A 12,027-nucleotide genomic window follows, 5' to 3' on the forward strand; every position below is an offset into this window, starting at 1 on the left:
TATTATATTATATTATTATTACTATTACTATTACTACTAAGGGATAAAAATGAGATTGTTTTTATAACAGCGTGATGTTGCATTCATAAGATGGAAATTTTAAACACCAAATTTTTAAATGGGTATGCCATTTTTTTTGTATTTCTAATGCATGGTAGAAAGCACAAAATAAATTATAATTACTCTTCAAAACATAACTGTCATATAGCTCAGTGGATATCTGAATCTCTACATTTTGGGAAACTGGAAATGAGAAAATCTAATGCGTTTAAAGCAGTGGAACCATGAGCAGCATCCGATCAATCTGTTTTCCTAAGTCTGTATCCAAGATGAAACTTTACTACAGCACCCTAATGAAGATGATATTTTATTTAACAGGATTTTCAGTACTCTACCTTGTTCCAGTTCATCTTCAAGAGAAGCGAGTGACCCATCATAGTTACTGCAGAACTCTTGTGCAGAGTACCAGTTTCTCAGATGCTCGGGATCCTTTGGAATTTGTATCAAAAAGCACTGTTCAAAAAAAAAAAAAAAGGAAAAAAAGAAAAAAAAAGCCTTGTGTTAGTTTTTAAACTGGAGAAAAAACATCAAACACTAAGAGTGATCACTAAAACATTTCACATGCTGTTACTGAAAACTAAATATTTAATTTAGTATCAGTTTTCAGCTGCGATCAGGCTTCGATTCGAATCAGTTGTTTAAAGGCAAAAACAATCTGGGTTAAATTTATCCTTGTAGTCACTGCAGTTGACCACTGGGATAAATCTGGCCGCCTCTGTCCATGTTGCTATTAAGGATTTAAGAGAAGCCTAATGAAATAATTGCCTTTTGACCTTCAATTGCAAATAGACTGGTTTATAATTATCTTTGATGAACCCTATTTGAAACAGCAACTTTTGAAGCATGGCAGCAACTAGGGATCCATTTAGTATTACAAGGCATCAGAGAACTGTTTTGAGACCATAAAAGAATCTCTGAATTGTCCTAAGTGGAAAAGAGAGGATGGAGCATGCTTTTTACAGCAAATCCACAAATACACTTAGATAGCTTTTGCATATATATGTACCCACTTCCTTGAACTAAAGTAAAAATTTTGGTACCTTATTAAGACAACTTCTGTGTGCAAAGCTACTTAATAGCTGTAAACCTTATAAACCTAAGGGCCCTGCTTTCAAAAAGGAAGAAAATATTCAAATATTGAATAATCCTTAAGGAATCCAATTTCTGTCATAAATACAGAAGGCATTTTGAATAATCAAACAGCAAAAAAGTTTTACTTTCAATCCAAAGTGCAGCCAGCCTTTGGGACACATTCCTTGTTGGTTTTGGTCTTTTGGAATCTCTTTCTCTATTTTCCATGCAATTTTACGTTTACAAATACAGGGAAGAGAGACAGTACAGTTTTCATCACCCCAGAGTCCTGCATAAAAAACAAAATCACAGTTCAATATTGGCTTAAGAACTGGAAAGGGTTTTTTCCTTAGCTAGCTTAGATATTGCTAAGGAGGGTACCCGTTAGTGGTTGAGTAAGACGAGATTCTACATCAAATACATTTGGACATATTGCATTACAGTGGATTTGATGGTCCATGAAGCTCATACTTCTATTCCCAGTTTGATTTTATTATGTTAAACCAATTCCTGTACACTGAGTCACATAACATATGCTTATATCATTATGTCTTTTAAAAAAAATTAGTTAGACAATAAAAAAAGGAAAGGTATAGAAATGATGCCTTCCAGATAAAATAGTTTGACTTCCTTACATTGAAAAATTTTGGCAAGATCCAGGTACTGGCATAAAATGCTGACCTGCTTAGGAGGAAAATACATTTTTCAGTGGAACACAGCGCACTCAGCAAGTTGCTGATTAGCTCCCATCTGCTGGCAGCTGAGGAGGGAGGGTAGGCTTCTCTTTCTTTTAGCCGATACTAACTATAATAACGGCAAAGTCAAGCACTCTAGAGTCATGAATCAAAACCTGAGATTATGTGTGGAAAAAAAGAAGGTTTTACATTTTTTCAGTTTTGGCTTTTGAGGCTGAGATTACAAGAGTGCAACTGGATTAATTTTTTTCAGCCCTTCTCACAAATACAAAGCTGGATATTTTTTCTTTCCATGGAACCTGACAGTTTACTATGACTTGCAGATCTTCAGAAGAGAGAAACTGTGAGATGACAGAATCACTAGAATCAGCAGCACTTTTTTTTTTTTTTTTAATTACTGTAGCAAAATATAGAACTATGTGATGATGTAAAGGCTATCACCAAAACCATGCTATCATGGGATCAAAAATAAGCTAGAAACCTGAAAATTTAAAGTTGTGTGCTGATAGAAAAACAGTTTATAAATGCAGGAAAAACTATTGCTCGTCCATCTGGCCCATCTGGTTATGAGAAAACTGACTGTGAAAATCAGCAACACATTAACATTTTTGCTGTGCCACTTTAACAGATTCTTAAGTAAAACTAACGATTCATTATCACCGGAATGTTTTATTTTGATATTAGAGTACTGGAACTATTAAATCCCATAGCCTACTCTCTGAGGTATTTTAATTAACGGTATTTTAACATTCTTTTGTTAACCATAAAAGCATTTATGCAAATTATAACCATGTGACAGGACTATGTAATACAGGACCATGTAATATGGACTGCAAAGCAATTAAAATATAACCCCTTTGGCCAACAACAGAATCAAATCACAACTCCTGGAACAAAAGGAAATTTAAAATATACCTGTTTGTGATGAAATGAAGCCACATCTTTTCCCCGATTTCTGCGGATCTCTCTCACTCCCTTCATTCCAGTTCTGGTATGTTACTGGTGATTTATCTCTCCAGCTGCACAGAAATGTTAAGAGTGTAGTTACACTTTGTCCTATCCTCACCTAAAAATACAACCTCAATTAAAAGTGTTAGTAAGCAGATATAGGGCAGAATATGCCCCTTTATTAACCAAGCTTTAAAAAAACCAGACAACCACAAGGTCGATATTCATGTGTTTGGCTTGTATCTTTAATACCTATCTATCTATCTATCTATATATATATGTATCTATTTATACAAATACTGTAACATGGAGAAAAATCAGGGGTAATACATTCTGACTGATATTTTCATGAGAAGTGAAGTTGTTCCAGAGGAGGGCCACGAAAATGATCAAAGGCCTGGAACACCTCCCCTGTGAGGAGAGGCTGAGAGAGTTGGGGTTGTTCAGCCTGGAGAAGACTCCAAGGAGACCTGATTGCAGCCTTTCAGTACCTAAAGGGGGCTTATAAGAAAGATGGGGATAAACTTTTTAACAGGGCCTGCAGCAATAGGACAAGGGGTAATGGTTTCAAACTAGAAGAGGAGAGGTTTAGACTAGATATAAGGAAGAAATATTTTACGCTTAGGGTGGTGAAACACTGGAACAGGTTGCCCAGGGAGGTGGTAGATGCCCCGTCCCTGGAAACATTCAAGGCCAGGTTGGATGGGGCTCTGGACAACCTGATCTAGAGGAAGATGTCCCTGCTTACTGCAGGGGGTTGGACTAGATGACCGCCATGGTCCCTTCCAACTCAAACTATTCTATGATTCTATGTCTCTTGAATATCCCACTCAGTCATCAAACAATTTTAGTCCATCAGACTGAATGACAGCCTGTAAACTGCAGTGAAGGTATTCTTACCGAAATTCATTGCTGAGGTTTTCTGCATGCAATCCAATCCACCAGTGAACATCAGTATTTGATAGCTATAACAAAAAAAGTTTTGCCATATGTTTAAGTGGTTTTGCCCTCTTATTAAAGCATTAATAAACCCCTAAAATCAGGGTCTGTTTGTATTCAGAGGAATAGCATCTCCATCGGGTTCCAATGGGAAGAATAGGTGCTAAATCCTGTGTTAATTTCTGTCACTTTGGTAAGGTTATTCGCTGAAGTAGAGCATGCTTTAGCTGCCAGTTTCCACTGGATTGCTGATCTATCTCCTGTAAATTAGGAATTTATGATATTAGGAATTTACAGCCTATCTAGTTTGAAAAAGGACTGCAGTCTTGGGCCAGACTCAGCACTAGTTGTTCTTTTAAAGATTACGCTGTGATATCCCTTTATATTACAGCCATACAATTTTACCCTTAGTAAAGCAGGCAGACTAGTTTTATTCTTTTTATTTATTTAATTTCTTATTTCACTTTTACTGAGAACACCTAAAAGAAAGTAGACTTTGTTTCTTGAGAATTCATCTATTTCTGCAGCCATTTATTGGCTTCAAATATGTTTGTTACATCAGAGCAGTTCTACATAAATTCTGCTTTTATTCAGAGGAGGGAATTTAGAAGCAGATGTCTTTTTTTTTCCATATATCCGTAGTCACAAAGCTGTTTAATTCAGAAGATATCACACAAATGTGTGGACACATGGGAATGTTGCCCCAGCTGGCGTACATAGAGGAAAAAGAAATTTATTTTGCAAGGTAATAAGCACCCACCTTTATAGTTTAGAGCTCTGGATTTAAATAAGGTGCAGAGAAATTGGTAATTCTTCATTCTTAGCCAGCTCTCTACAAGAGTAACCTTTCTGATCATCACACTTAAGATTTAAACTATGAAGACCATCTCAAACATCTGGACTTACTGCCCACCTCATGCTAATATACCCACTGAAATATCCCTCAGTATTGCTACCTGAAAAGCAGCTGCAAGTTACTGACTGGGAACGGAGTGTAACTGCAAAACCGTGCAGGACCAGGAGACATCCTGGTGGATGCAGTACTGCTCTGCGAACACCTGAGGAACCCCGACAGGTCCCCTTGGTCACGGAGGGGTGGGGGAAGAAGAAACAGAGAAGGATGTACACAGCAAACCTTTCTATTTACACCTAATTACTTTCATAACTTTGGGATAGGAAGCTAGTTCTTGCTCCTTGTAGGTCTTTTGAGGCAGACTGACTGACTACTCATTAGCAGAGAGGATTCTGCAGATTCTGAAATGTTACTGACTTCCTTAGCTAAGAAGGGCTTCAGGGAGCGATATGGGAAATGAAGACAGCAAGAGAATTATTTATTAAATAAATTGTCTTTCAGATTCTACATGGAGCAACAGGCAGACAGGTATGCCAAAAGATGAAACAGAAAATAACCAGTTACTGCCTGAGGGTTTGTTTTTTCAAAGGGGTAGTTTTTGTTACCTTCTTAATTTTATCTTGAATAAACGCTTGTTCACCAGAAGAATTTATTGTTGCCATTCCACTGCGAAGCCAGGCACAGACAAACTCATAGGTTTCCCAGTTGGCAGGACTGATATGGAAAAGATATTCTGCTCCTTGATAATATGACCATGGCAGTTCTAGAAAACAAGCAAAAGAGTCAGTGCCTGTGCAGGGGTAAAAACTCATTTCAAGTCTCCTTCTTTGTCATCCATGTGCCCGCTTCCAGCCAGGTGACAAATATACCACACCTAACAGCAGAACAATATTTGACATAACAAATTATGAAAAAAAAAATGCATTATGTGTCTTTTTTTTTTTTAATATCCTATGCTGTGATACTGCAGTAATACTAAGAAAAGTTGCCCAGTCTTTGCAAAAAAGCAGTTTTAGTGTGATGGAAAGGTTATCAAACTCCTGTGCATATTACTGGCAACATCCCTTTACCTAACTGGAATTGTATCGGATGTTTCAGTGTTCCTGAACAGAAGAGTGACAGATTTTGATCCATAGCAACAAGTTCCTACAGAGTTCCTTAATGTAAATTTTTAACTCAGAACATTTTAGTTACTTTATTTTTACCAATGGCTTAAATTATATTTCCAAATGATAATGTTTCAAGAAATGAAAAAAATAAAATGTTTTCTTACCAGATATGTACCAGCCTGGATTGTTCGGTTTAACACCTGCAAAAATACACACATAAATTAAAACACTGCTGATTAAGAATGAAAAGAGAAATTTCGCTGAAATTGCTGTCTCCACATGGTAAGGATTTAATCAAAATCATGAGATACATTCTTGTTCAGGGACAAAAAAAGGAAGTAAACATGGAATAAAATAAAACAATTGTCACATTTATTAAACAAAATTTTTAGTGACCTTTATGAATAAGAACTTTTATTAACTCCTGCAAACTAACTGCTAACCATTGCCATCCATTTTTAAATTGACTGCACATTTTAGATGTGTTAAGCAGCCAACAAACCCTAATCGCCACATATAGCTTTGTTGTGATTTCATGCAGAAGACTAATGAGGAGAATTCCAGATCTGGCTAAAAAGCAGGCTTTTAGAGTTCTTTTTTTCCTTGCCTCGCCTGAATACAAGTAATGGGTATAACACATAATGTATGTTAATTAAAATTTCACCTTTTGGTATTTTGCATATCCATTCACGCTTTTCATTGCAGTGTGCTGGAAAGACTGTTCTATTTACTTTGAACACACCACAGTTTCTTGAGTCATCTGCAACATATTTGCTCTCCAAAAACGAAGATACCACCTGAAAACAGCATATTCATTACCTTTCACCAACAATCCAAGATGAAGCATTTCAAAATGTCATTATGGAGAAAAAGGAAGGATTTGGAGATGCGTATATAGTAAGAACATCATAAGCAACAATTGGAGGATCACCTAAATTATGGTGGTAAAGTCTGAAAAATAGGGTCCATAATCATGTTCTCGCAATGTTCTTTTCAACTTTCCCATCTTATATCAGACTCCTCCTTTGTCAAAATACTTGAAGAGCTATGAAACCTAACAATTTTTAACATGATTAGCAGCGGTTGCTAACACCTAACAGCCTTTGCTTTGGTTCAACATGTTGCATGATTAAACTGTGCACTTGTATTCTGAAATGACTTAAATAACAATGGCAGAGCTGGCACCATTCTTTAAGGCTGAAAACCAATTACAGTTTAAAACCTCACCCTTCTTCAATTCGATGTTTAAATCCCAGGTACTAACCATTACTGTGGCATGTGGCACCAACATCTTTAAGGATGCAAAATGAGAAGTGGTATTAAAAAAGGAAAGACTTAGCTCTCAATGCAGGAATGAACCTGACAGTCATAGAACAAATAAAGCTTGTAAACACAGCCCTAAGGCTTTCCCATGTGTGTGTATATATATATATATTTTTTTTTTTTAAATGTATATATGTACTTATGTGTTCACTCTGCATATGCCTGGTCCTGGGTTAAACACAACGTGCTTTGCAGGAAAGCACACATCTGCAAACCTTTATAATTCTACCAAATTCCTTTCGCAGTTTCACAGCCCGTTTGGACAGGCTGCTATTTTAACAGTAATGTACTATTAATCCTATTGTAACAACTACTTTAAGTGAAGTACGTGGACATGAAAAACAAAAAGTGTTCTTGGCCAACGGCTGCTCACAAGGCTTTTTTTTTGTGAACTTATGCTCAGGTATGACTAGAAAGGGTATTGAAATATACAGTATACAGATAATTACAGGTGTTCTGTCAGACCACTGCCATGTCTCTCCAGAAAGCATGTTTCTTTTATTAAATCCAATCCAGAACTGTCTTTCTTCTGTCCTATGATGGAAACAAAGAAAATAACATTTCTCACACACTTTCTCCTTAGCTATTTCAGAAATTATTTTTTAAATAGTGCAAATATCCATATTCATTTCTTCTTGAATTCAATATATCATTCTATAATACATTTCTTAACTTTTTAGTATCCTTGAAGTGAGGTCTCATTTTCCTACTAAAATGTTAAATTATATTTTTAAAGATGAAAACATTTAAAATAGGATTAAAATTGCTGAACCTCCATCTCCATGGGGAATGTTAACTCACAAGAATATCACCTTGGCATTAACAGTTGCTTGACATCTACTACAAAGATCATCTTCAAAAAGAATCACATTACAGTGATTTTCACCTTTTTCTAAGATCATGTTAGTCGAGAGTAGAGACTTCTTCAGCCACTAGTAAAGAGGATGGAAGAACCTAAATTGTAGATTATTTTTACATATTAGTACGATTAAGACAAATCTTGTTGGTGTTAAAAAAACAAATTTACCTATCAAAAATTGTATATAATAAATTGTTTAAAAATGTCTCTTCATAGACATGGCTAAAACTAGCAAGATGTGCTCCAAAATCTTGGCATAAGGCTTCTGCTTCATCCCATGTTCTTCTCATCAGAACTTTCTCATTGTGAAATATCTGCAATAAAATAAACACTGCCATAAATGTAGTTGATTTTGGAAAGCAGTAGTTTCGGAAACCCACAAAAAATAAAATAATATTTGCAGTTTTTCCTACAATAAAGCCATGTATATTCCTGATCCAAGTCTTTAAACTTTCACTCGCTTTAAAACACAGTGAAGAATGGTAACAGTTGTTTGTTGAGTAAAAGAAATACTGCTTTATCAAAAATATTTTAGGAACAGTGTATCCCTAAGCTGATATAGAACCAGAAAATTTCAAAGCAAGTTGTCACATACCTTGTAGCAGCTGAGCAGATGAGCTTCCGACTCCCATCCAGAATAGCAGGAACTCAAATGTTTTTGGAAAGTAAGTTCAGGTTCGTCATAAGAATTGACTTTCTGCTTGCACAATGACATTGCTTTGAAGTTCTTACAGCTTTTCACCTCCCAATAACCAACAGGGTCCTGCCCTCGCATAGCCACACATCCTCCCGAATGACCTAGACATGGGAATAAGCGTTGAGTATCAGAATAAAGCATTTGAATTTTGTGACTTTTTGGTGAAGTGACTGTTTTATTGTCATAAGGCTCTGGATAAAACCTCATTGAACTTACAAAAGTAGCAAATTCTCTGGTCAGCCACCAGTTGATAAGCCCGTCTTTGCTGACTTGAGCTTGTAAATTAACCATGATGAAGGGAATCCTCTCACAAAACGCAGGAGAAGAAATGCAATTTAAAACAGTACTTTCGCAAACTGCAGTAGTAAAGCAATAAATGTAAAGTATCCAAACCCGAAGAAGCAGTTAGTGAAATGGAGTATCTTTATATTTACATCTCTGTTTTCAGGTCTTGCTAAGAGGTTTACATTTCAAATGATGAACAACTACTTTATTTTTTAGTTTTTGTTTTCTTGGAATGTTTTCCTTTGGATTAATGTAAAACAAAATCAGACAAGCAAACCAAGCATTAACAAACTAAAGGGGAAGAAGAAAAAACTTCCATGGGGTGCTTGCATTGCCAGAAATGTATCCCAGAGAAACTCTCCCCTCTTTTTTCATATAAAACACAAAATTACAAACTGTGACTGTTACTGAATAGAATTCCTGACTTCTCTGAGATCTTTTGCTGGGACTCTCAAGGAGCCCTGATTGCCTCCTTGAAAAGGCCATACAGAAATACATGAAAAACACCTCATAGAAAAAGAAAGTACATTTTTTTCCTGATTCTGTCTTTTCCTGCTGCTAAAAAGTCCAACTCTCCAGCTCATAAGTTTTTCTGTTACTTTGTCTTCCTGAGAGATGCTAGAGAAAATGTTAATTAATGGGAAGAGTGACGTCCAGCATCCTGCCACAACCAAGGAGCCTGCAATAACGGCACCCATGTGGAAAGCAGGGAAGGAAGCTCTGGCTTCTCCATAACTGCCAGCTCATCTAACTCAATCCATGGTAGGAAGTTTCAGAGTCAACAGAAAATACACACTTATCTCTCCGCTCTCTTGACCAGGCAGGGAGGAAGGACCAGGATGCTTCAGTCACTGCTATGCCACTGGTGGCAGGGGGAAGATAGCGCCTTGTCCCGGCTTCAAGCCATTTATTTTGTTATTGGCATGTTACTCACGTGGCTGGTACTTGTTCCAGTTTGTGTAGCTCACGGAGCGATTCTTTCCTGCTGTACTTAGCCAAAAGTATTCTCCTGTGTTGTTAAGGTCTTGCAGTCCTATCCAAAAGTAAGTTCTCTCAGATTTTACCATGCTGTGGATCATGCTGTTGATAAAAGCTTGTTCAAACCTTAATAAAATAATAAAGGCAAAAAGCTTATCAGAATAAAATAGGTCAATTGGTATTTCAGTTAATAGCTCTAATGAAATTATTTAAATTATGTGAGAAGAGAAAAACATATGAGGTACTCCATTTTCTGTATAGAATGCTGTGGGAAACTTCAGGCACAAATCTGTAGTATAAACCATCATTTTCCCCTCTTTTCTTTTCTTTTTTCCCCCCAGCATTTGGGCACATAGGAAAAACAGTAGATTAAGGTTTTATAAGCTCAGTACTTATACCAGAAGATGTAAAGACAGAATATATTAATGATACACAGATAAAAATAAGAAACGCCTTATATATAGGAGAAAAAACAGCAGGGTCTGCAAAAGCTGCAGAAGAAAGAACAGAAAAAGCTCTGCACAGAAGTCTCCTATTGGAACCAGACACACAAAACAGCACTGAGAAACCAGGGCTGAAGGGCTCGAAGCACTCCCTCATCTGACTACAGAAGGAATCACTTCTTCCTTTAACTTCCTCATTAAAGCTATGTGAGAGATTTACACCTTTTTGCAAGTAATAATTATTGTATATAGTCATTTGTCATTTAAATGTAATTTATCCAGATATAATTGGTATAGTATTATCCAAAAATGCCTTTGTTTATGAACACATTTGATCAGCTTCCTATGAAAATATATAAAGCAAAGTAAATTCCCAGTTTGATAAAGACTTATACAACTTCTTCGTTTCACATATTGTGAAAAGAATGGTTACATACCGTAAGAACGACATTAACACAAAAAACCTGAATGTATCTGTAACACTGAGAGTGACTGAGAACTTTTTATATAATTTTCATTTCCTCTGCATGTTCTCTTTTTATATCAACTCTCTATCCTCTACAACCTAATTTTCAGTGAGTGGTTTAGTATCAATACAATTACAAGTTTTTGCATTTTTCACACCAGAACAACAAACCTCAGCAGTAATTTAAAAAAAAAAGTGAAACCGACAACGAGCTTCCTTTGCCACTCCCAGGTTGGAACTGCAAACTAACACAAAAAACAGTGATGGCTACACCCAGCAAAAGTCAAATAAAAAGAAATAAGCAGAAAAAGACGGAAGACGCGCTTCCAGTGATGTGCAGTGTGCCCTCAGCTCCCTGTGCGGTTTGAGATGCAAATGCTCAGCTGCCCAGAATTTCTCCTGTACCCTCCCTGCAAGGATTATTGACATACTGCAGTAGAGCATTGTACGTGTTGTGCACAATCCTGAAACCACCTGGCAGGCTAAATTCCCATCAAATTAAATCCTTAAGTGGGGTAGCCTGCATTTTCTTGAAATTTCTAGCTATCATTCACCTGATCACTGGTGGTTACAGTACTTCCCCCATCCTAAAGGCAAGTGAGATTTCTTCCTTAGGTTTTTCTTTTTTTACAATAAATACATGGAGCTTAAAGTAGGTATGTAATATATCTATCAGTGTGTCATGAACAGTAATGGGAATCCAACATATAGGGTAAATCACAAACAGATAAGAGAAAACCCAAAGATCTGGACATCTGCAGAAGAGAAAGCCTTTGCTGAAGCTGTAATACAGGTAAATAGGAACAAAGCAAGGGAAGACAGACCCCAAATGCTTTCAAACATTTACTCTCTCCCCCTTTTCACTGCGAACTCACATAAAATGCCTACATAAATAGAAACATTTATAAAACATGAATTGATTTGGATTAAAATTTGATATATTTTTATTATAGAAATTAAATATATTTTCATTTTTCAGTATAGTTTCCAAGTACACTAATAAAATTTCTTGAAGATGTTACATACCTCTGTAGAAAGCATTTTGTTTAGATTCCTGCATGCTCACATCTGGGCACATTGCTGTGTTTATTAGCCTAACAATTGCATAAAAAAAAATTTATTTTTGATTAAAAAATAAAGCAAAGTACATGTTTGATTTCAGCCAATGTTAGTAATTATGCTCACCTCACACACAAATATTATTTCATAATGGTAATATCTTTCACCATGCAACACTTCCTAAAGTTAGAATAGCTCTTGTTAGAGGTATCTTCACGCTGTCTAATAGGGTTAACTTCCTG

The 12,027-nt window shown here is 36.2% G+C and overlaps 1 protein-coding gene across 1 annotated transcript in view; it reads right to left on the reverse strand.

Annotated features, from left to right (window-relative positions):
• Positions 1-395: 395 nt before the first annotated feature.
• PLA2R1 (phospholipase A2 receptor 1, 180kDa) overlaps positions 396-12,027 on the reverse strand; it is a gene marked incomplete at its 3' end in the record, with an annotated part of 27,097 nt that continues 15,465 nt past the window's right edge. Inside the window, exons 10-21 of the mRNA XM_010075355.1 lie at positions 11,187-11,200; positions 9,774-9,969; positions 8,453-8,655; positions 8,026-8,171; positions 7,448-7,532; positions 6,340-6,472; positions 5,840-5,875; positions 5,172-5,329; positions 3,675-3,739; positions 2,742-2,845; positions 1,278-1,420; positions 396-513 (exon numbers count right to left, since the gene is read on the reverse strand). Coding sequence (XP_010073657.1) covers positions 396-513; positions 1,278-1,420; positions 2,742-2,845; positions 3,675-3,739; positions 5,172-5,329; positions 5,840-5,875; positions 6,340-6,472; positions 7,448-7,532; positions 8,026-8,171; positions 8,453-8,655; positions 9,774-9,969; positions 11,187-11,200 — 1,401 coding nt within the window. The remainder of the gene's footprint in view (positions 514-1,277; positions 1,421-2,741; positions 2,846-3,674; positions 3,740-5,171; positions 5,330-5,839; positions 5,876-6,339; positions 6,473-7,447; positions 7,533-8,025; positions 8,172-8,452; positions 8,656-9,773; positions 9,970-11,186; positions 11,201-12,027) is intronic.

Source organism: Pterocles gutturalis, unplaced genomic scaffold (genome assembly GCF_000699245.1).
Source record: "Pterocles gutturalis isolate BGI_N339 unplaced genomic scaffold, ASM69924v1 scaffold19552, whole genome shotgun sequence".
Lineage (NCBI taxonomy): Eukaryota > Metazoa > Chordata > Aves > Pterocliformes > Pteroclidae > Pterocles > Pterocles gutturalis.